The sequence below is a fragment of the Pristis pectinata genome, chromosome 15 (genome assembly GCF_009764475.1).
Source record: "Pristis pectinata isolate sPriPec2 chromosome 15, sPriPec2.1.pri, whole genome shotgun sequence".
Classification (NCBI taxonomy): Eukaryota; Metazoa; Chordata; class Chondrichthyes; order Rhinopristiformes; family Pristidae; genus Pristis; species Pristis pectinata.
This window is the reverse complement of record NC_067419.1, coordinates 27654553-27678135: the sequence shown is the minus strand read 5'-3', so window position 1 is coordinate 27678135 and position 23583 is coordinate 27654553. Positions and strand designations below refer to the sequence as shown.

At 36.9% G+C, this 23583-nt stretch overlaps 1 protein-coding gene across 8 annotated transcripts in view; it reads left to right on the top strand.

Moving 5' to 3' along the window:
- Positions 1–23583, top strand: part of LOC127578441 (transcription factor EC-like) — a 102852-nt gene that overhangs the window by 72730 nt on the left and 6539 nt on the right. For 2 of the 8 annotated variants that reach the window (XM_052030460.1, XM_052030462.1), the window contains exons 2-7: positions 5133–5381; positions 8076–8174; positions 16185–16320; positions 18696–18752; positions 18866–18941; positions 20593–20773. In XM_052030460.1, coding sequence (XP_051886420.1) covers positions 5133–5381; positions 8076–8174; positions 16185–16320; positions 18696–18752; positions 18866–18941; positions 20593–20773 — 798 coding nt within the window. Of the gene's footprint in view, positions 1–5132; positions 5382–8075; positions 8175–11377; positions 11567–13418; positions 13594–15622; positions 15670–16184; positions 16321–18695; positions 18753–18865; positions 18942–20592; positions 20774–23583 lie in introns of those variants that run through there. The other 6 variants (XM_052030461.1, XM_052030468.1, XM_052030464.1 and 3 more) reach the window with 6 other exon arrangements.

Here is a 23583-nt window from a genome sequence, read left to right as displayed (position 1 = left end):
TGAAGAGTCTTATACTGAAGAGTGATGAGCCACCTGTATATCAGTGATATTATTTTAAAATAAAACCTACTGGGTTTGCACTTCAAGCATAGAAATACTGTCATGAAAAATATTCGGTTCTAAATATAGGAATATTTTTGGTTGGTTTTTAGATAGAATTACAGCATAGAAACATATCATGTGATAAATGAATCCATTCTCTAAATTAGCCTCCTCCCTCCTACTTTCATCTCATTCTAAGATAGCTGTGACTCATAGTAGCACCTTCACTGTTTCAGAAGTGGAAGTACAAACCCCATTTCAGAGACTTGAGCAAGAATGTCTGAGCCATCACTCTAATGCAGAATTAAGGAATGATACACTGTCAGTGCTACAGGTTTGCAAATGAAATTTTAAACCAAGACTCTAATTGCTCTTTTTGGCAAACATAAATGACCCCATTGCATGATTTTGAAGAAGGGCTATGGAGTTATTCTTGATATTCCTTAATTAACCACATTAAAACAAATTATTTGGTCATTATCATTTATGAGCACTTGCTGTGACTAAAATTGGCTGCGCATTTCCTATTGAACAACTATTTTACAAAAATAACTTTATTGGCTCGAAAGCTCCTGAGGCAATGAAATTTCCTGTAAAAATACACATCTTACCAACATTTTATTCTATTCCAATGGGAAGTCATCAACCTAAAACATTAACTATGCTTCTCTTTTCACAAATGCTGCCCGGCCTGCTAAGTGTTTCCAACATTTTCTGCTGTTATTACTTAAGTTTTTTTTTCTTTTTTGTATACTTGTCTTGTATCCTTTACTGCCTTTACTATATACTTCAGTGTACCGAGATTGTGAGTTACATATTCTCACCATTTGGGCTTTGTATGGTTCTGGAATGACAGAGGTTTCCTGAATTTCCAAATGAATGTATTAGTGACTGTCTTTGACCCCTTAGACAAAAGAAGATTGAAAGGAGATTTGATAGATGTATTCAAAATTGTGAAGAGTCAGGGCCAGAGGTGCTCAAATATTTGGGTTTGCAGAAATATTTACACGTTGGAGCAGAAGGGTGTGGGTCAAAGTTGGTGCCATGTTTATGCACAACACACATTAGTACACAAAGGTGGCGTGCATATGCAGTGATGACAAACAACATACAGCACTCGTTTGGCATCAAGTACTAAATTTTACACAGATAAAAGCAGGTCTTAGTAGGCCTGCTTCATTTTCAATTAACGGGCTACACTTTATCTGGGCATTGCTAGGGAGTCCACCAGATCTATCTTCCTGTACGAAGGTGCATTCTTTAACTTTCTATTGTTACTGATGCTCTCCCCAAGCATTTAACACCCTGAGCCATCTGCATCATTTGCCACACTCACCCTCCCCATTATCATCGAGTCAATTCCTCTGCCCCATGATCATCTTGTCCCCCACTATCATTTTCCCTATCTCCTCCACCCATTGTCTACACCCACCAATCATCTGTTTGAACTCTCCCGCCCCCCCTCCTATCATTGATCATTGATCTGATTGTCTCCACCCATCAGTTGCCTTGACATCTATTGTCATCTAGCAGAACTCATCTGCCTGACCACAGCCATCATCTGCTCAAAGCAATTCTTCTGATCATCTGCTTGAAACCCCTTAAGCACCCCATCCCCACATGGATGTTGATTTCAGGAAGGGGAAGGAGGGCAAACATTTGCCAGTCTACATTGGGGGATCGTTGGTGGAGAGAGTCAGTAGCTTTAAATTCCTGGGTGTTAACATATCTTTTTGCAGCTACCATCGAGCAGGAGGGTCAGAAGCCTGAAGCCCCACAAGTAGTTAAGAACAGCTACTTCCCTTCTATCACTTGGTTCTTGAACCAACCGGCAAAACCCTAATCACCACCGCAGTTTAGCAACATTGTGACCACTTTGATCACTTTGCACTAAAATGGACTTTGTTTATTTTTGTGTTCTTGTAAAAATTGTGTATAATTTATGTTTAATTCATGTTGTGAATGCTGCTTATAGGATGCTATGTGCCTGTGATGCTGTTGCAAGTAAGTTTTTTATTGCACCTCTGCACATATGTACCTGTGCATATGACAATAAACTCAACTTTGACTTTGGTTGGTCCCTTCTCTGATCCACCTGCCCCTGCCAATCTTCCTTCCTGCATTACCTCATTCCCCACTTTCTGCTCCACCCCCAACTCATTTCCCCAACAATGCTCACAAAGCAGGAGTTCATAGAGGAGCCTAGTGCACTATAGCACCACAGAGATCCTTCAGTTAAACTATCTATTGGATGCTGTGGGCCAAATCCAAATAATTTGGGTGTCCCATTCCCAATGGTGGAAGGGCCAGGAACCAGAGGACATAGGATTAAGGGTGATCCTGTAGTGAAAAAGAACCAAAGAAGACTTGAGAAAAATCTTATTCACAGTGCAGGTAGTTAAGATTTAGAATGCACTCCTCAAAATGGATAAAAACAGGTTTCATCAAGGCTTTCAAAAGGTAATTGGATATGGTTTTAAGGAAGAAAATAGACAGGACCATAAGAAAGGAGCTGGGAATAGGAATGATTAGATGGTTCTTATAAAAAATTAATACCAGTTCAATGGGTTGAGTGGCCTACTTCTACACTGCTAAGAACCAATGATTCTAGTTTTACTCTACCCTGCAAGTGGAAGTATTTTGTCTATTGAAACTCTTCACAATTTTAATGGGATACCTTAGAGTCTTAGAGTTATCAAGAATAGAAATAGGCCCATCAGCCCAACTCAATTATGCTGACCAAATTGCCTACTGAGGTAGTCCCATTTGCCTGCATTTGGCCCATATCCCTTTCCAAGCTCTGGCAGCTCATTCCACGACCCTCTATGTGACAAAGTTGCCCTTCATATCCCTTTTAAATCTTTACCCTCTCATCCTTAATCTATGTCCTTGTGTTTTAGACTCCCCTACCCTGGGATAAAAACTGTGACCATTCACCTTATCTATGCCTCTTATGATTTTATATATCTCTATAAAGTCACCCCTTAGCCTCCTATGCTCCATGGAAAAAAAGCCCCAGCCTGTCCATTCTCTCAAGCATCATACTGGTGAATCTTTTCTGTACCTTTTCCAGCTTAATGACATCCTTCTTTGAGAGGAAAGAATCCCAGCATGTACAGCCCCTTCTGATGATGATACGCTCTCAGTTTTGGTATCCTGCACTTCTCGAAGTAAAGACCAGAACTAAATACAAATTTCATCTTCTTGGGGATTAATCTGGAAAATAAGAATTTATTGTTATTAAAGAAAAAATTCTTTAATTTCATTCATTCTAATTTAAACAAGACCTTCAAAGCAATGATACAGTATTTTTCAGAAGATTACTGTACTTTTTTTTTACAATTTTTGACATACGCACACAAGAAGCAGGAAATTGTAATTTGTATTAGACATAATACTTTAGTGAAACAGAGAAAATACATCTGCATAGTGCACTTCAGAAGACATTATAAAAGTGACCTTGGGACCTGCTATTTATACACTTTGATACAGAAGCTTTGCCTGGTTCTGAAAGAGAAAGATGAAAATCCTTAACCAATTAATCTTGTAAATGCAGAAAAGCATCTGTTATTACTCCTGTAGAAAAAGTCAGCATTTATAAAAAAATACACTTCAACTCCAGTGTAGCTTTGTGGTAGAAATAAAAACTGTGTCCTGAGGCTACCTATAACATTACAGATACTGCAAATCTAAGGATCAAATTGAAAATGCACAATATTATATATTTGTTTACAGTAGAACCATACTCTTGCTGTTTCAAACACTCTGCTTATGAAAGTCTGGTCTTCTATATGTAAATATAAGCAACACAAGGAGCTATAGAAATAAGTAATAAAAATGATCAGTGCATGTTTTGAAAGAGGAAGAACAAACAGTGCATTATCCATAGAGACCCTGGAGGAAAATGTGGGAGAAGACAGTTGGGTAAATGGTTGCTACTCAAAAACAAGGCAGAGGAGTGCTTTCTCGGTGGTGTTCGTGATAAATAGACTATGTAGAATTATTGTTATGATCAAACTGAAGGAAAGTGACGTCTTTCTAAATCAGTAACTCTCTGAAGTAGTTGTCACACTCATAATGGAAGAATGGTCTAGTCTGTGCCAATTAGATTCTTTAACATTCCTTGTCAGTTTATAAAGTCTTCTGCTTGGCTCTGTCGTTAGTATTCTTCTGAATTCTGACTGTAGAAAGATAATTCTGGAGAGAGCTGAGGAATTGTTGTCCTCACAACTTCAAGTGAACCACGTTCTTCTCTGATCCAGAATGCCACACATATCGGAATATGCATATTACAAGGTGAGAATTAGGTACATTTTGATGAACATTTGCAACTGATTATAGCAATGATCTGCAAAATTCAAATACTTTAATGCTTTTGCATGCAGACTGAGGCACTCATGATTTTCCCCCAACCTTCTCCCTCTGCCCCCACCATCACCATCACTATAGTTCAGCAGTGTATTGGTTTCTAATGCCACAATGGTGGCATTAGAATGGTGGCACAACTTAATTTTGTTTTGTTTTTAGTGTCTCTTCTAGTCTGCAGCAGCGCTGTAAACTAGCAAGTGACCACGACTGGCTTCAATTATTACGATTAATTTTTAAGTCTTTTGTTTGGCGATAAATCACTCAATGTTTCAGGACAGTGTTTCTTTGTGGAAACAAAGGTTATTATCTTTGCTATGTTTAAATATATAAGTGTTAATTTACCAGTAATTAAACAGATTATATTATACTGAAAATTATAGAATTTAGATTTTGTTGTATTCAAAACTGATTTTGGATATTCCAATAAATCAAAACAAAAGCAGAACAGTTGATTCAGCTAATACAGCTATGACTGAATGATTTAATTTATGATTTTCTTTGTATTTCAGTTTTATCTCTGTTATTTTAAACCTAACACCAATATAATAAGCTCTTTGGAGAAGGTGAAGATTTCCTTTATCTGTTAATGTAGAGTACCTGAGGCCAGAAATATCTTTGTAATGTGCTACTGTACACAGTGACAATGCATGGTCCTGTGCTCTATTACCATCAACATGAAATATAAACAAGGTATTCAAAATTTTTCACACTATTTTCAACAGGTCCAGACACACCTGGAAAACTCAACCAAGTATCATATCCACCAGACACAGAGGCAGCAGGTGAAACAGTACCTGGCGCTAGGCACCAAGCTTTCCAATCAGAGCCTTTCCATTTCTCACTCACATCCAGGAGAGGCTGTTGGAGCACCTCCTGTCATGAGAAATGGTCATCTCCCTTCTGGCAGTGAAAGTAGTATGCCTGATAGTCCAATTACACTGCTGTCTCTAGGAACAAATCATGAAAATGAGGTAATCTTTTAATATATTTGCATGTTTTTCTTACATTCAATTAGAAAGCAAAATTGTAAGTGGCTTTACAGTGTTAATTTAACTTCATATTATTGTTTGAAAATTGCATGCAGGGCCTTATGCAGGTACTTATGGACTTTTTCTGGGTCATACAGTAAGAGTTCATCTCTTTACGCTTTGCTCTTCACGCTTCCCATTCTTACAAATTTATTTCAAAATTGCTAATAATGATGCAGCACAATTCTAATTTAGCTTACACATATACTGAAATGTTTCATATTTGAGTGTGTTTTATATAGAAATGACCAAACTATTTATTTAAGCATAAACAATGAAGTGATGTAAAATTTGCCAAACGGTGTAATTCTATCATTTGGCTGTGCATTATTCAGAGCTCATTGTTTCCATAATATAATGAAGCTTCACAATGTAAGAGGAACTGAAGCATTGACAGAAAGGAGTTTTATGGTGATTTAAGGAGATATTGTATTGACCTCATTGGATTCTTTCAACTTTGAGGAATTTTGGGGGCAATGTGAAAGTAATCCAACTCCATCCACCATGAGCTATTATATCGAAATGATTCTTCTAGTTCTACTCCCATCTCAAATAAAAATAGCAAATACATTTTCTTGAAGCCAAAATGCCTTCAAGTCGTAATAAATTTAGTTTAAGGTATGTCTTCCAACATTCATACGTTGATACGTTTGTGTTTGCATTATCTACAAATGGCAGCTGGGGAATACATACAAATATGAGCTCAAGGAAGAAGGGCTGATGTAATTTCCCACATGTTACACATTTGGGGATTTTTGATATTCTCTTGAAGAGTCAGTCATTCTGCTTTAACTGGATGAAATTTTAACTCTCAAATAGAAACATAGAAGTTTGTTAAAATTCCAATGTCTGAATTCATTTCCTTAAATGTAACTTGAAACGGTGATAAATGACAAAACAAGCTCTGAAAGAAAGGATTTATAAAAGTAGTTCCTACATTTTTAAAAACTATCTTAAACTTTCCCTTTTTTGCATCCTCTTCTGTTAAGAGGACAAATTGGAGACTTTCCTCAAGTTCTCAATTAGAGCCAATGTTAAGCTATTGGTGAGGATAGATTTGAGTGGTTGGAGTATCTTTTGTAATTCTCTCACATATTATTCACGTTTTCTGTGGTAATTCCTTCCCAATCTGAACCATTTGTTTGACTTTCATTGTGTTGTCTGCATTGTTGCCTTTTAATCAAGAGTTAAGATTACCTTCAATTTTTGCTCCTCTCACAGGAATTTAAAAGCACATGTTTTCAATGTCATTTTATAATCTTCTCACTAGTTTTTGGACTTTTCTGTATCTTAAAATGTTTCATGATCTAACATCGCTGCTCGTAACCTTCCTAGTTGGAGAAGAATGTGAGAATGGCCAAAGAGAAGCACTCTCATCCAATCATCTTCATAGGGAATTGCATAATTCCTGTTCACCACTTCCCCTGATAGAATGGTCAAGATAGAGAACTCACAGCAGAAGTTTACAGGCATGAACTTGTATTTTGTGTTCCATTAAAAGATGGCCACTAAATGCAAAATTCCCAAATCACTCTGTCCTTGCACTGGGATGGCATGCAAACAATCCTGTAAATTTGACATGATGTTGACCACACAAAGAAAAGCATGTCATCAGTAATAGAAATATTGATATATTGATATTAATGCATTTATTAAACAAGTGGGTATGTATGGTATCTGTGTAAGTGATAAATAGCTGTGCATTATGATGCTGAATCACTTCCTTTTTACATTTTGAACTGTTCATTTGAAAATAGCAGTCACAATTAAACAGCAGCACGTGTTTTCCACAATTTATATAAAGCATCAAGTTATTATCAGTAAATATAAAATGACTATATGTAAATATGGAAGTGAAGTTGTTTGAGAAGGCAATCAGTCTGGGAACCACATTGACCAATTCTCATTGACTTTTGGACCAATGACATAAATGCAACTATCAAGACATATCAACAATACAGTCGATTTGTATTTATCCAAAGCTCCTGAATGAACTGCTTTAACAGATTTGTGTGTTATTACCTGGGCTAATAGCTCAGTTTTTAAGTGAAATCTATAAATTTGATAAGCATTCATTAGTTAACCATGTAAGAAAATGGCCACTCTAGTGATTTCTGTATAGTACAGGTGAGGGGAGAGGGCAGGTGAGAGGAGAACATTTAAAAGCTAGCCGCCTGGTGCAAGTCTGAAGTGATCTTGGGATAAGTGGGAAATGATCTGGGAGAAAGTGCAAATGGTTTCAATGACGTCCAGACTACTGCTGGTCACTAGCTGTGTGGCAGCCGAGTCCATGATTGCAAGCACCACACAAACAGCATAGGAACAGCTTTATCCACCATAAACCATCATGAGCTTCTGCACAGGATGAGCAAAAATTAAGTATTCTTGTCTCACCTGCCCTCACTCCTCACCTGTACTATGCAGAAATCACTGTAGTGGCCATTTATTTACATGGTTAACTAATGAATGCTTGTCAAATTTATAGGTTTACTTAAAAACTGAGCTATTAGCCAAGGTAATAACAAAGGGACTCCGATGTATTGCAGCTTCCAGTCTATTCCCTTTTGATTGCCACTTAAAATGAAATTGAGGGCACCATATTCTGATTGTCATTTTAACCTGCACATTGATTTTTAGATGGATGATGTTATCGATGATATAATCAGTTTGGAATCAAGTTGCTTTAATGAAGACTCCCCCAACTGTATGGAGCCATCTTCTCTAATACATAACACAGTAAGTACTAACAAAGTATGAAGAGGCAACTTTAACGACCAAAAGGCTGGCAGGGTGGTGTGCAGGGAACATTAACATTATAGCATTGTGCTGGAAGAGAAATGCAATGATACTGTGCCTGTTTCTGAAAATAGAAACTTAAAATAGTTTGCTGAGCTGTCCATTCCACATAATTCCACGCGGTCTCCCTCTCCCCAACACTCATGTATTTAATTCCATGCTGTGAATGATAGCAGGAGCAGTGGCTGGAGACAGTCACGTTAAACCTGCTGTATTGAGTTAAGTGCCTGTGGTGTTGCTTTGTATTCAAGATTCACGCTTGTGATGCTGTTAAATTCACTCACTGATTGCTGTTACAGTTATGAAATAGTACTGATATTAAAGCATAAAATCAAAATTATGCTTTCAAGAAATATTTCATCAGGTTTGGAGAGCAGGCTTGCCTATTGATTGAATAAGAGCCCAGACAGGCAACTTTTTACTTTATAAGTTTTGGTATTTTTGCTCATCCTGTGCAGAAGCTCTTGATGGTTTATGGTAGCTAAAGCTGTTCCCACGCTGTTTGTGTGGTGCTTGCAATCATGGACTCAACTGCTACACAGCCAGTGACCAGCAGTAGTCTGGATGTCATTGAAACCATTTGCACTTTCTCCCAGATCATTTCCCACTTATCCCAAAATTGCTTCAGACTTGCATCAGACGGTTAGCTTTTAAGTGTTCTCCTCTCACCTGCCCTCTCCCCTCACCTGTACTATACACTTATACCTTTCTCATTCAGAGAGCCAAGAACCTGCTCAGTTCCAGGTCAGAAGCTGCAGAAGGTAGCTCACCGCACCCGACAGTCACACTCACCAACTCGGATGCTGAACAGTACAGGGTAGTTTTGTTGCAGAATCTTCACTTGATTCTTCACCGGGGCAAGAATGGCTTGCAGCCAAACCAAGGGCAAAAAGTAGTTAGCGTCCCAGCTCTCCAGAGAGTGATAGTACTCTGGAGGACTCATGAGGAAAAAAGCCTTCAAGCAAGCATTGACAAGCATGCACATGGATATGCTTTGGACACTGCCGGTGTTTCTGAAAGCCTGTGCAACATTTGGGAAATCTACAGTATGGGAAAACCTGTATTGTCAATGCTCTCTGCTTAAGTAGGAGATGAATTCCCCTTTCTTTGGGGACACAGGATCTGAGATATTTGAGACAGAAATTAAGCAATTGAATATTTTTTTTAATTTCAAAGCACAGTTTATTCATGAAAAGTCACACATATATAGTATAGAACATTCAAGTCAACATTTTCTTTACCAATCCTGCTAAACTACTTAACATTAAAACATTATCAGTTAACATTTACTTACAACATTTGAGCAAATAATTCACTGCGATTTAACACAGATTCCAACTAATCAGTGTTCAATGATGCAAGGGCCCTAAACTGTAGCTCTTCCCACACTGTTCAGTGCATCCCTGAAGACATTGTCCTGGACCTTACAGTGTGCCAAATGCAGCACTAAGTCATGGACAATACCTTCCTGTGGCTTACCAGTCAGAATTATCCACAATGAATCATAGAATTGTTACAGGAGGCCACTGAGTCCACAAATGCTACCTATTTGAGCAATTTGTTCATTCTCATTCCCTATTGTCCCACAAATTATGCCCATCCTTTGCCCTTTTGAAAGCCTGGATTGACTTTTTGCTTCTACCACAAGTAGTGACTTCTAACTCACAATCACTCTCTCCTTGAAAATGTTTTTTTCTCACATCCCCCGCCCCATCCCCTTTAATTTGCCCATCAGCTCAAATCTAAGGCCCTTGGTCCTTGCACCTTCCTCTAACATGCACAGTCTCTCTCCTTTTATCCTTTCTAAATCAGCCATACTCTTGAATGCATTTATCAAGAATCCTCTTTTCAATGTCCTCTGCTCCAAGGGGAAGAAATTAATTCATTATAAGCCCTTTGCCTGTGTCACTTGGATTCTTCAGTGGCCCCGTGAATCTGCCAACTCAAAGTAGGTTTAAAAAGACAGTTTAAAACCCATTCTATGGATTTTTCATTTAAATAAAAATGCAATCTGTAAATCCTTGTTTTTACATAAAAAATATATATATACATATGTTTCAAAATTATGTATGAGTGAATTACCATTGCATACAAGTAGATATATTCTTGTGAATGTACATTGAAATGTTTTCATAACCATTATTTATGATTACTAGAGAGACAGACAGCTGAGCATCTCTGGTAGCTGTTCATTCATTCTTACTACCTCTGCTTCAAACAGATTTGAAGAAAAATTGCCTCCTTTTGTTGTTCTTTGTATTTATTATGTCAATTCAGATTCTTATTCTGTTCCAAATTTGTCTCTAACTCTTACATGAGGAAAGTGCACAGAAATGAGATGATTAGATTACTTCTTCAACAGACTGTAGGCTCCTAATTTATATTTTTAAGTGGTCTAAAGCCTGTCTAAGGTATCCACCTACGATGCCTTAAGGAAGGATCAGAAGATTATAACAATGGGACCACTCTCTGCCAAGATTTAACACAGATCATTCCAGTGCTAAACAGCTATGGTCTATACCCATTTCTTGGCTGAAAAACAAGCAATATTTATCCGATTTTAACTCAATCACATAGATTGATAGTTTTAAATTGTATCATGAACTTATCACTTTCAAAATAATATTATTCCAAAGAAAATATTATTAGAAGTAAATATTAAAGAATTGCAGCAGCAAAGACTTAAGAGCAAAATCAACATGAACTGCCTTATTAAGAAATTCACTAAAATAAATTCATGTTTGCTTATTTATGAGGCAAGGCTCTATGGTCATTGGCTGCCTGGCAATCCAATTGGATTGGTTATCTATTGATTCAGTTCCTATCACAAACAGAATATTACAGGCAAAGTTACCATAGGTACTTCTTGGAAAGAATATTTCTAGTAAAAAAAGAGAATTAAAGATAAAAACAGTTGTCATATTGTTGGTCACGGCAAGTCCTAAGAAGCAAAATCTCTATTATGCAACCATGGATATTTCTTCAATTTATTAGACAGTGAAACACAGATTTATTGATTCTTCATCATTCTATTTAACTGCTGTTGAAATAGTTTCTTGTAAGCCAGTAAATATTAACAATTGCATTGCTTGACCTAACATCAAAGAGCTGAATAGCCTGCAGGAGAATGAGTTTGCCAATTACTCTCCACAGCAGATTAGTGTTAAAGTCCAAGAAGTCAGAGACCATTTGTTTTTGTGAACTGATATTCAGCACATGTACTATAGTTGCTGAGCACATCACTGCTCTGAGAAAGAAGGAAAGTTTAAATGAAGGAGAAGAGTAAAACGATCACTATTGTGGAGTTTATAGAATCACAGAAAATAAAACTGGTAAGAGCAGATTTTATTTTTAATGTTTAGACTACACTTGGAATAGTGAGAAGGTTGTTTAAATATCTTATTGAGAAATGCAATAAAATTAAAATTTCTTTTTTGAGATAACAGTCGCGCAGAACATTACTGCAGTGCACCATCCCCATACTGACTGGAGTTCTAAAATGGTGCATCACAAGTAAAATTGTAGCAAAATTGCAATAGGTTTGCTTATTCAATTTACTCCAAAAATTGGATGTCCTTGGAATTCTGAAACTTTTTATTATTTCACTTTTTTATATTTAGTGTAAAGAAGCTATTTTTTTAAAACGTGCTAGAATAACTTGTTATTATATTTTCAAAAGCTACAAAGGACATCAGGCTATGATTAGACAATCATGGTTCAAATGTCTATTTATTATGATAATTAGAGCTCATGTACTCAGATTAATGAAGTCCACTGGGTGCAAAAATAGTCGCCATTTTAATTAATATGAATTAAATTGCAATTCTTCTAAATGCAGTTTTTTTTGTTCATGTCCTGTGAGGTCATTCAACTTTCAAAGGTTATCAGTGAGTTATAAAGTAACCAAAGAACAAATAGGATGACAGTGCCAGATACTTTATCGTGTAAGCGTGGATAGTGTTTTTATTTATAAAATTTATTCACTGGTTATAAAGAAGAACAGAGTAGGAGACCATAAAATCTAACTTTTCACTAGTTTCAACAATATTTTACAAAATAATTCAATTAAGAGTATGTTCAAAAAAGAAACTAAGGATGGTAAGTATTAGTTAGTCTAACCTCCACATAAGGCAGATAACAACAGCCCATATTTAAATGTGTTCCTTTATTATCTTCCTAATATAGAAGTTTCTTGGCCAAAACCTTTACATTTCTTTTATACACATATTAACTACCTTTAACAACATAACATGACATTCTTTGTAGGACAGGATCATTTTTTAAAATCCTGTTTGGCAATTTTCTGCAATTGCCACAGATTTTATTGTGTATATATTTCAGAACAATCCATTTTTGTGAATGTATTAGTTTACATGGAGTTAAGCAGAGAATAATTGTTCAATAATTTGGATTAAAATTTCTTTCTCAGCAAAAATTCTCTGTAAAAGAAATTGCTTTGAAATGGTGAAACATTTCTTGGAATTTCTCAGTGTGGAAATAATGAATAGGTATTGCAAAATTGAAGAAAAAGGGTACATGGGTTAAAAAGAAACCTGAAAAACATTATAAATAAAAACATTTGAGGCCAATTTAAACTGGAAACAAAAATCCATGGCATAATTGGAAGAACAGTAGGTATGTCCTTGTCCTGGCCAATAGATATAAGAAACTTGCAACCATTGAATACCTTACATGTCTTCAGGACATCCCATAGTGTCCTCCTACAAATGCAATTTCTTCCTTTCATCTGTGTAACCACAAATAAACGTGTAATTGAATGACATTTCATAACCTCTTCATGTGCAATCTATTCTCACCATTCTTTAGTGTTGACTTTATCACTTTTGAGTTAAAGGCTATGGTTTCAAGCTCCGTCTAAAGATCTAGACACATAGATCTAGACACCTGAAGGTCTGCTGCACTATAAAAGTACTGAATTTCAGATGAGATTTGAAACAAATGTCTCTTAAGGATCTTGAGGCACTATTCAAAATTAGCAGGGAAGATCTCTCATGTCATAGCCAACGACTATTACTCAATCGGCATCACTAAAGCAGATAGTGCTGGATCTAGCTGGGAAATGCTAAGTATTACATGATAAATTGTCAATGTTTACCCCACCCACTTCCCCCTACCCAAAGTTCAGGGATCCCGCATAAATGCAGAAGTCCCAAACTTGCTGAGCTCTGCTGGTGGTTTCCTGGTTGCACTCTGATCTTGGACTCTATGTGAAATCGAGTGGTGGAGTATGAATTTGCTGCAGTTCTCCAGCACTAGACCTGTGCAGGTTAGCACTGGCACAGGAAGAGTGAGCTCTTCCTTTTCATTTGAATGGAGAGGAACAGCAGCTAGGGGTATAGTTAAGTATAAAGAAGCTTATGTTTAATTGTATTAGTGGAGTGTGCTTTAATCTTTTTAATTCATTAAAACTCAAATATCTTTGTGTTTGTAAGTAATTTTTAAAAATAATTATTGTAATAATTGAATTGAATTTTAATAGTTTTTTGAATACTTCTGAATACCAGGAACATACATAAGCATTTCAAAGTGCTTGACAGCTTTGATAGACATCAACACCTGGTGGCATACAAAGTTTTGTTCAACTGTTTCTTGTGTGGGAATTGTTCCAGCCACCATCACATGACAGCATTATGTCACACAAGGCCCAGCTGCCACATAGGCCCTGCCAGTTAGGATTGGTTTGGCATTCACCAGTAGGTTGACATTGACAGATCTGGAAAAGATGAATCTGGAGTTCACTTCTTTCGTTGCTATTTGAAAGACTCTGCTGTATGCAAAACTACAAGGACTACTCCTCAAACTTACTTCACTGATCACAAAAACACATTGAAGACTCTTGCATACCATGTGAATTGAAGCTTATTCTTTTTCTCTGCTAGCTTCCTGCTTTGAAACCGTATGGTAAAGCTTTGTTTATATTGATGCATCACAAATGGCTGAAATTCTCACAGATATTTCTATGCAAAGTCCAGATAATACATAATTTTACCCATGAGATAAATATAAATCCTAGAAAAAAGAACTCAATAGCCCAGTACCCATCGTATGTACCAGGAAGCTCCCAGCTTTGCTAATGTCTTGTACTAAATTAAATAATTTCAGTTAGCATGCTACAATTTGGCTAAGATATGAGACTATCCACAACTAAACTCGATCTATTAATCCACTCAATGATGCCCACATGGTCAAAATGGCTGATAAGTGCAGTTTAAAACAAAATTACTCATTATATGTTGCTTACACTAATTACTAACTACACTCTGCTACTCAGCCAAGCACCTGATTGTTTTAGAATGTAACCTGCATAAAAACTTGTATTCAACGGTTATCTAGTTTAGTGTGAAATATCTCTGACAAAGCAATGAACCTTCAATGCAACTGACTATAACTACCACCAACTAAAAGTGAACAAAATATATTCAGACCAATGATATTGGTTACATAGTGAATTTGTCCAGCAGCAGAACATAGCATCCAATAACCTGCAAGGTTTTTAGGGCAAATTTTCTGTTCAGATGCTAGCACTTTTTTCAAACTCATCCAGGTTTTCTTGGAGAGGTCCTGAGTCCAGCCCTAGTCCTGGATTAGGTTGACAGCAACATCTTCTGTCCCTGAGTTGTGCTGGTAGACTCCAAATGGAATTCAACAGGGCAGTGAAAAGTTCCACACATGTTCCAGTTCCTAGCCAGGAAAATTTGCTCTTGGTTAATCCTGGTGTAAGTACAGCAGTCCCATTGAAAAGGGAGAACTGATTAGTAGGAGAATGATATTAATCCTTTTATTAGATCAAAATCAGTTATTTAAACCTGCAATGAATTAAGTGCATTTTGTGTTTTTTTTAGTTTTAATTTTAAAATACATTCAGAAACATTCAATTTCAGTGATAAATTTGACAGCCAGAGTGTGTGGGGTGCATGGAGGGAATTTGGTGCCCGTCAGACTTGTAGCCTGCCACTTATGCTGGGATTTCCCTTGCATTGTGTCATGTGGTCATGTGGCACTGAGCTATGTCAGTGAGCTGACAGCTGGCAGTAGAGACAACATTGCATTCCAAGGTGAAGGCAAGAATGATCAATGTTCTTGCCAGAAGATTTACTCCATCCTACACAAGGATAGATATTTGTGTGCTAATTACAGCAGATTGAAATAAGATCATTAATAAATTGCTCAATTTGGATCTTCCTGTGCATCTTTAAGTGAGTCTCCATTAAAATCAGTTCCAAATAATAATGAATTAAGATCAGCTGCTTGAGTTACAAATCTGATGTGAATTTGGTAGTTAGCAGTTTAGCAATGAATAAAAGCAAAACATTTGGTATAAGAATAGTCTGGACAACCAGAATGTAAGAAGATTTGAGTGTATTGATGTTTGAACTTGATAAACTGATGGGGGGTAGGGGGAGTGAAGCTGAAGGTAATAATCCAATACATTTAGAGATTCCCAATTTATTTTTTTTTATTCAGCACATTGTTCCAGTGTTCATTTTGCCTGCAACATGCCTTGTCTCTTTTGGATAGATTGATTTTCATAGATCCATTATGCTGATTGATTGATACCTGAGAATAATGTTTGCTTTATAAATTGGAGTGGGGGAGAGAGAAGAAAAGCATGCATTTTTAAATAGTTTCAACTGTGTCTTAGGAAAATGTAACTGGTTTCCATCAAGGCTAGTGGAATTTTACTTATTTTAAAAGAAAGCTGGCAAATATTATCAAATGGGTGGTAATTGAACTAATTCAATACAATATGGTAGGTTATGTTTACTGGCTGTTAGGATTCAGTAGCTCTTAATCTGCAGAAAATTCCTAGTATGTTTTCCCTCATACTGATTCATAAATGTATTATGCACAGTGTTTAAAATTTCAGCCAGAAGCTTCCTGATACATTATGTGGTTTCCTATCTCCTTTTTTTTCTTCTATTTGACCAGTTGCCATTGTCCAGCAATATTTTAGATGTCTATGGAGGTGACCAGGGTATGAATACAACTAATATTGGACTCACTGGCAGTTCCTGCTCCACTAATCTTCCAGTGAAAAGGGAAATCAGAGTTACACACCCTGGTAGTAAGTATTTTATTAATCAGTATATAATAAATACTTGAGAGTGATGAGGCTCCATTGAGAAAACCTCTAATGCAAAAATATTTTTTAAGCTTTTATGTTAAGTTTATGCTTTGGGAAGAAACGCATCAAGTACTGGTATCAGTGGAGACAATCCCACAATTGGGTTGGTATAGTTGAGGAAACTAAATTAGCTACACTATTTTCAGAAGTGGTATCTTGTCTCAAATTGATGCAGACCAAATCAATTTTTGTTATGGTAGAAAGCATACTTCCTGCTTACTGACAACAATGAACGTTGGTCCTATTTCCATTATTACTCTACGGTAGTAAATCCATTTGACACAGTGAGATCATATTTGTAAAAGATACTCCATTTGGTTCTCTTTTGTCGGCTACAATCTTGATGTATGAGATTAAGCATAGTTTGATAACTTAAAAGAGTGATTCCTAATCTTGGCCTTTGGGGCAATTATACACCATAACAATTAGTCTTCTCACTTTTTATAGGAAAAAAAACACCAAAAATTCTCTAAGCTTGTTTAAAGTTGTCTTTAAATAACTGGACCACTGGCAGAGATCCATCCCTTCAGTCATGCTTTGAATAGGACAGTATAAAGATTCCTCCAGGACATTGTTCTTGTCCCTAGCAACAATATTTAATAGCTGCTCTATCTTAACGTTTGTCTCCACTTTTCCCTTGTTGATATTCTTAACCTTATTATTTCCTTCAACTTTAATTGAATCTCCTTGTTATTGTAAAAGCTGACTCCACAAACTATCTTCAGTAGCTTTTAATTCCTTATGAAAATCCTACTCAAAATTGAAGTATATTTCAGTTATTAGAGAAAAAAAAAGCTATAATTTAATTATTTACATTGCCTGGTAAAACCCAGGCTTCTGTTAGTGAACTGCATTTCAAGTTCCTGAAGACAGAATTCCTCTTACTAAACATTTATATTTCAAATGTATAATGTTGCTGCCCACAATTGGTTTTTTTATGTGTAAAATACTCTTCCAATTGCCCTCCCGTTCTTCAGTTCCTTTAGCATTTGACTTGGAACATTACCGAATGTGTACTTGGTGTTGTGTTACTCTAGTCTTCAGGGTCTTCCATACCTGAAATGGTCAGAACTTGTGTTAGAGCACAATTTCAATGTTGGTGGAAATAGGACCACTTTGAAATGACATGACATATGGAATGTAAAAACAATTGATGACGTAGACATTGGTCCATAACTGGGAATGTTCCCATCATATTTACATCTTGTGTCAGGATGTAAATAAAATCTTATCCTTCATTCAGCAATCCTGCTTTTCTCTTGACTTGTAATGTTCTGCGCACACACTCTCTCTAACCTACCTTGTTTCTTTATTTTTTAGAAACTTCCATTGGATTTCAATTTTTCTTTCTGGTTTAAGCTACAAATACACCAGCATACTTTTCTTTCTTTTCCCCCCACACACTCTCACAGTGTGAAATCATGCTTTCTGTTAATAGCCTTGTATTAATGCTTTTGTCTAGATGCTTACAAAGCTAAAGATCCTTTTGCTTGCTGTATTTTTCTCTTCTACCCGCTAAAGGCTTTCACTCTCCTTATTGCTGGTTTGGTTTGTTTCATCTCATTATCACTGTTCTGTGATATCCTGTACAATGTACCTTTTGCCTTTTATTTCTCAGTATTTTCTTTGAAAATGCATGGGAACACTGGGTAGTTCGTACTGCAGAGGCATAGTTTAGAATTGGTCAATTCTTGGAAATGAAGGGCTATGGAAATTCCATCCATTTTCCCTGTTTTTTGTATATTTTTGAAGCAATTCAGCAAAAAGCCCAATTAAAGAACAAAATATTTCCATTGCATTCCATTAACTCAACATGAAAAGATGGTTTGTTTATTTTTATGGCTACTTTTTGTAACCAAGAATGGGATTTTCTGTCTAACATTTTAATAGAGCATGAAGTTAATTAAAGCCTAATGAATTTAGGAAGCTGGGTGATTGCCTTCTCAGTAGTTAAATCAGTATAGTAGTCTTTCAGATTTGATTTATTTAGAACACTGCCTTATTATGAAAATTCACAATTGTGCATTTGAGGGAAGCTTTTTGCCAATTAACTAGATTAAGACTGGATGCTGTGGGCATAGAATCCAAATATCTCTCTGGATAGCCTTGTAGTGTAGGAGTGGGTGAAAATTGGTGATCTTTAGGAATGGGTGCAGTGGTAGAATTGAATAACTTAGATCATAGACACTACTGCAAAAAGAATCTGTCTAGATAGTTAATAAGATGGTGGCAGGCCTAAGAAAATCATGAGATCTGTGTTACATTTGAAATGGGTAGTCGCTCAAAACTAACCAAGTTCTCATTAATTGCTGCAGATGCTGAAACACATGCACTAGTTAAAGAAAGGCAAAAGAAAGATAATCACAACTTGAGTAAGTGTGGTCACTGTCACTCTGCTTTATACAAAAAAAGGTTTTGCCTAGCATCATTGTGCCTGAAATCAATAAATGCCATTAATCATATCCATTCAACTAATTCTCAACAGTTGAACGAAGACGAAGATTCAACATCAATTATCGTATTAAAGAGCTTGGTACCTTAATTCCAAAATCAAATGATCCGTGAGTATTGATGCCTCTTATGAAAATCCTGTTTTAAATTTAGCTGCATTTCTATAGAAAACTGTCGATAGTCTTTAGGTAGGAAATGGATTAAACTTCTGGGCACAATGTATGGAGAGAAAGTGGAAATATTGCATTGGGATGGATGATCAACCAAGATAATTTTGACTGATGGATTAGATGTAACAGACTGAATAGCCCACTACTGCTTCTGTTTCTGGACAGTGAAAAATGATACAAAAGCTACTCTGGAACTTCATTAAATGACTTCTCCTCTCTTAACATAGTGCTTCAGGTTGTGGCTTTTTAATTGCTTGAATATTTCCCTTCCCATCTCTATTCAAACAAAAATGTCCCTGATTCTAATTTTAGAAACTACTGGTGTTGATACGAACAAGTCCACTAATGGAATGGTTGGTGAAGGGAAATTGTTATGCACTATTAATTTTTACATATTCAACTTTAACTAGTTGGATTGCAAGGGATAACAATTATGTTTAAATGTCATCTCTGCCATATACTAGAATGCTTCCAGGAATGAGTGATTTCAGCAATGGGGACAGTCTAATGAAGTTAGGATTGTGGTGTACACGAAAAGCTGCAGGAACTCAGTGGGTCAGACAGCATCTACAGAGGGAAATGAACAGCCAATGTTTTTGGTTGAGACCCTTCATCTAGTCTAAAAGATAAAGGGGAGCAGGCAATATTGAGGAGGGATGCATAAGTACAAGATGGGCTTAGATGGAATACATGGAGAGAGAGAGACTTCATGTTAGTGGAAGGCAGTGAGGAGATGTAATCTAAAATTATGGTGGATGGAGATCCAAGTGTGTTTTTTTTAAACCAAATGATTTTGGTAAAAATTTGGACATTTTTCTTTAAATTGTTTTACTGTGGAGCAGTAAGGAAAGAGTGGGTGAATTGAACTGACTATGCTGTCCTACAAGGTGGTAGCATGATGGAATGATTTGGTGTGAACAATAGATCTGAAACCAAACTAGACAGGACATTGACCTTCAGATGGTTAATGGATACTCTTTATAGTGTCTATGAATCAGGATCCACCTGAAGATGTTCCAGAAACAAAATACTACAGATGCTGGAAGTACTTGAGGTCAAGAAGTAGCTACAGAGAGAAATAAGTCATGCTTCAGGGCATTGATCCTTCATGGGGAATGATAAAAATTAGAGAAACCAATTTTAACAAGCAGAGAAAAGGGAACTTGGAAGAGGAAACAAAGGGCACAGCCAATCAGTAGTTAAATGTAGGAGAGATCGAGGGTGATGAAAAGACAAGGAAGCAATAGATCACTAAGTGGGAGTAACAGACTCATTAACTAAAATTTTTGAACAATATTTGGAAGATTATAATCTACCCATGATGCCATTTCAAAAAGCAATTTTTAAGATTGAAGGTTAAGACCATTTGTTTAAAGTTTCCTGATCTTTTATAAATCTCAGATTAGAGGAGATTGCTAAATTAGGTAGTATCCCATAGTTTCCTCCAGGCTTTATAAAATGTTAACAAAGGATACCAATAGTCTTGCATTTATGATCTTGTATTCATTTCAAAGCAGCTGTTCAATAATTTAATTTTTGATATTAATTCGATTACGTTTTCCCTTTTTTTGATAAAATTCTGCCAAGGCAGACTTTTATTAAAAGATGACCTTTTACTCTGCAGTGATGTGCGCTGGAATAAAGGTACCATCTTGAAGGCAAGTGTGGAATATATCAAGTGGCTTCAGAAAGAGCAGCACCGTGTCCGAGAATTAGAAAACAGGCAAAAGAAACTGGAGCAGGCTAACCGAAGACTGCTGCTACGGATTCAGGTTTGCAAAGAGCCTAGAGTACATATCCAAACATTTAAACTGGATTGGAGGACAGTTGTCCAAATTGGACAGTTACAAATTCTTCATTTGTAGAAGAAAATGTTAGCTTTTTAAAATACTTTTATTACAATTTTATTCACAAGATGTGACTATTGCTGGCAAAACCACCATTTACTGTTCCAAGTTGTCTTTGGGAATCTTGAACCAAACAGTCCACACTAGTGAAGGTAATCAGTTGGAGAGGGAATGTTAGGATTTTGGCCAATTGATGAAGAAATTATATCATGCATCTAAATTAAAATGGTGTGTGTGACTTGAAAGGGATCTTGTAGATAGTCTGAAATGCCTTCTATAGTAGAGATCATGAGTTGCTGGCCATTTAGATGGTGTTGAAAATTTTGAGTCGATGTGTCTTCCATATGGTAGACAGTGCACCAAAGGTGGTGAAGAAAGTGAATTTTACTGTTGTGGATTGCTTTGTCCTGAGTTGGTATGAAGCTTCTTGAGTATTGTTGAAATTGTTTTATTTGGGTGAATGGAAACAATTTGGTCAGAATTGTGATTTGTGTATTTATAAGTAGATAAAACACTTTATAAGGTTATTTGCAGAATAAAGTTAGAGCCCACAGAATCCAGTGCAAGTTGGCAAACTGGATGTAAAATTTTCGTAACAGTAGGGGACAAGGTGATGGTATAGGATTTGTTTGTGATTTGTATGTCTGTGGGGATCACAAAGATTGGTGCTGGGACCCTTGCTGTTAGTATATACATGAATGACTTGGATGTGCATGTGGGAGGTAAATTCGGATAATACAGACTGGTGGAGTTGATTGTCTGGAAGGTAGTCTTAGGCTGCAGAGAGAGATTGCTGTGTTGGTGAAAAATTGGCAGATGACATTTAATCAAGACAAATGTGAGGTGATGCATTTTGGGAATACTAATGTGGGCCAGGATATACACCATGAATGGTAGGGTCTTGGAGTATTAAGAAGCAGGGACTTTGGAGTATTAGTCCACAGATCCTTGAAGGTGACAACATGGTTTGTAAGGCAGATGAGATACTAGCTTTCATTAGTTGGGGCATCAAATACAGAAAGTAAGGAGGTTATGCTCCAACTCGGCTGGAGTACTGTGTGCAGTTCTGGTTACCAATGTATAGGAAGGATGTGATAGCTTTGGAGAGGGTGCAGAGGAGATTCACTAGGATTGACACAAGAGACTGTAGATGCTGGAATCTGGAGCAAAGAACAAACTGCTGGAGGAATTATCGACGTTTCAGGTCAGGACCCTGTATCGGGACTGAGTGGAGATGGAAGATGGCCAGTATAAAGAGGGAGGAGTGAGACAGGCCAGTAGGGTGCTAGGTTGACTGAGGAGGGGTGAAAGGTGACAAGAGGGGGAAGGGGAGAGTGAAGGTGGAGATGGCTACTGGAGGATAATAAGCAGGAACACGAAAGCTACCAGTGCTGGAATCTCATGCAAAGAAGGTGATGATGGGAACTTTTAGGGGAGAGATGAAGGGCAGATGGAACCAGAAGGGATCTGGTGGGTGAAATGTGTGGGTAGTAGATGGATAGAACCATTGGGAGGAAGGGGATGAAAACAGATGATGGGGGGAGGGGTTTGGGTATGAGGGGAAAAGGAACACAAATGGGAAGATCAGAGAAAAGGGAACACAGGAGGTAAGGGTTACCTGAAATTGTGTTTTAGGCTACCCAGGCCCTTTTTTTCACCAGGATGTTGCCTGGGTTGGAGCAGTTTAGTTATGAGGAGAGACTGGAGAAGGTAGGTCTGTTCTCTCCGGAGTGGGTGAGATTTAAGAGGGACATGATTGAGGTATTTAAAGTTAAGAGGGGTATAGATAGGGTAAACTGCAGGAAACTGTTCCCCTTACAGATAAAACTCAAGCACATAAGTTCTTCCTTCTCCTTGCCATTATAATACTTCTGTAGTTTAGTTCTTTATATCTATACCTTGCAAAAATTGCTTGTCATGCTGTATTCATTTGGATAAAGATAAAGCCATTGGACAGCCTTTTATTTTTTGGCCTGCCTGATCCTTTGTGTCTGCAGAACCTCACTTGTGCTGTTTGTCTCTTTTTTGCAATGTTTACCTCTGTTTCATACTAGTGTCCATCCTTTACTGAAAGATGAGTTTAAATCCAATCACTTTGCTGGATTTGGTTACAGTTTTCACTTCTCATCCAAATAAAACCAGTAAATACTGGAAATATTCAGCAGGTTAGGTAGCTTTTGTGGAGAGAAACAGTTAACACTGCACACTGGTAATCTTTTCATCAGAACCAGGAAAAATTAGAAATGCATCCAAGTTGCATCAGAAGGCTGGGTGGAAAGGACAAAGTCTGGGCAGGAGAAACTAAATGATTTGTAGGTGATTTGAAAGTGGATGTTGAAGGCTGGTGCTTCGAAGATGTTAATAGGTGATGACAATTGATATCTGAAATGGCAGAATGGAGAAAAACATTGGAAGTGTGAGATATTAGGCTGGAATGGCTGATTTAGTTGTAATTTCTGAATTCTGTCTTGGAATTACAGCAGTCACACTTCATGTCCTGCAAGTTACAGAATATGCCAATCTGCACTCTTGGATTCAGCCTTGGTTGAAAATTAACTGGAGGGCTCTGCAGGGTTTAACGCATCTGGGAAGGGCTGGATTTAAATTTTAAAATATCTTGTGTCGGTAACACCATTGGGTGCTAATCCACTGTTTTCTCAAGTACAGCAATCCGAAAGGTGAGGGAAATCTCTTCAATAGGAGCATTTTTTTTAGTATTCCTCATGATAAATGAG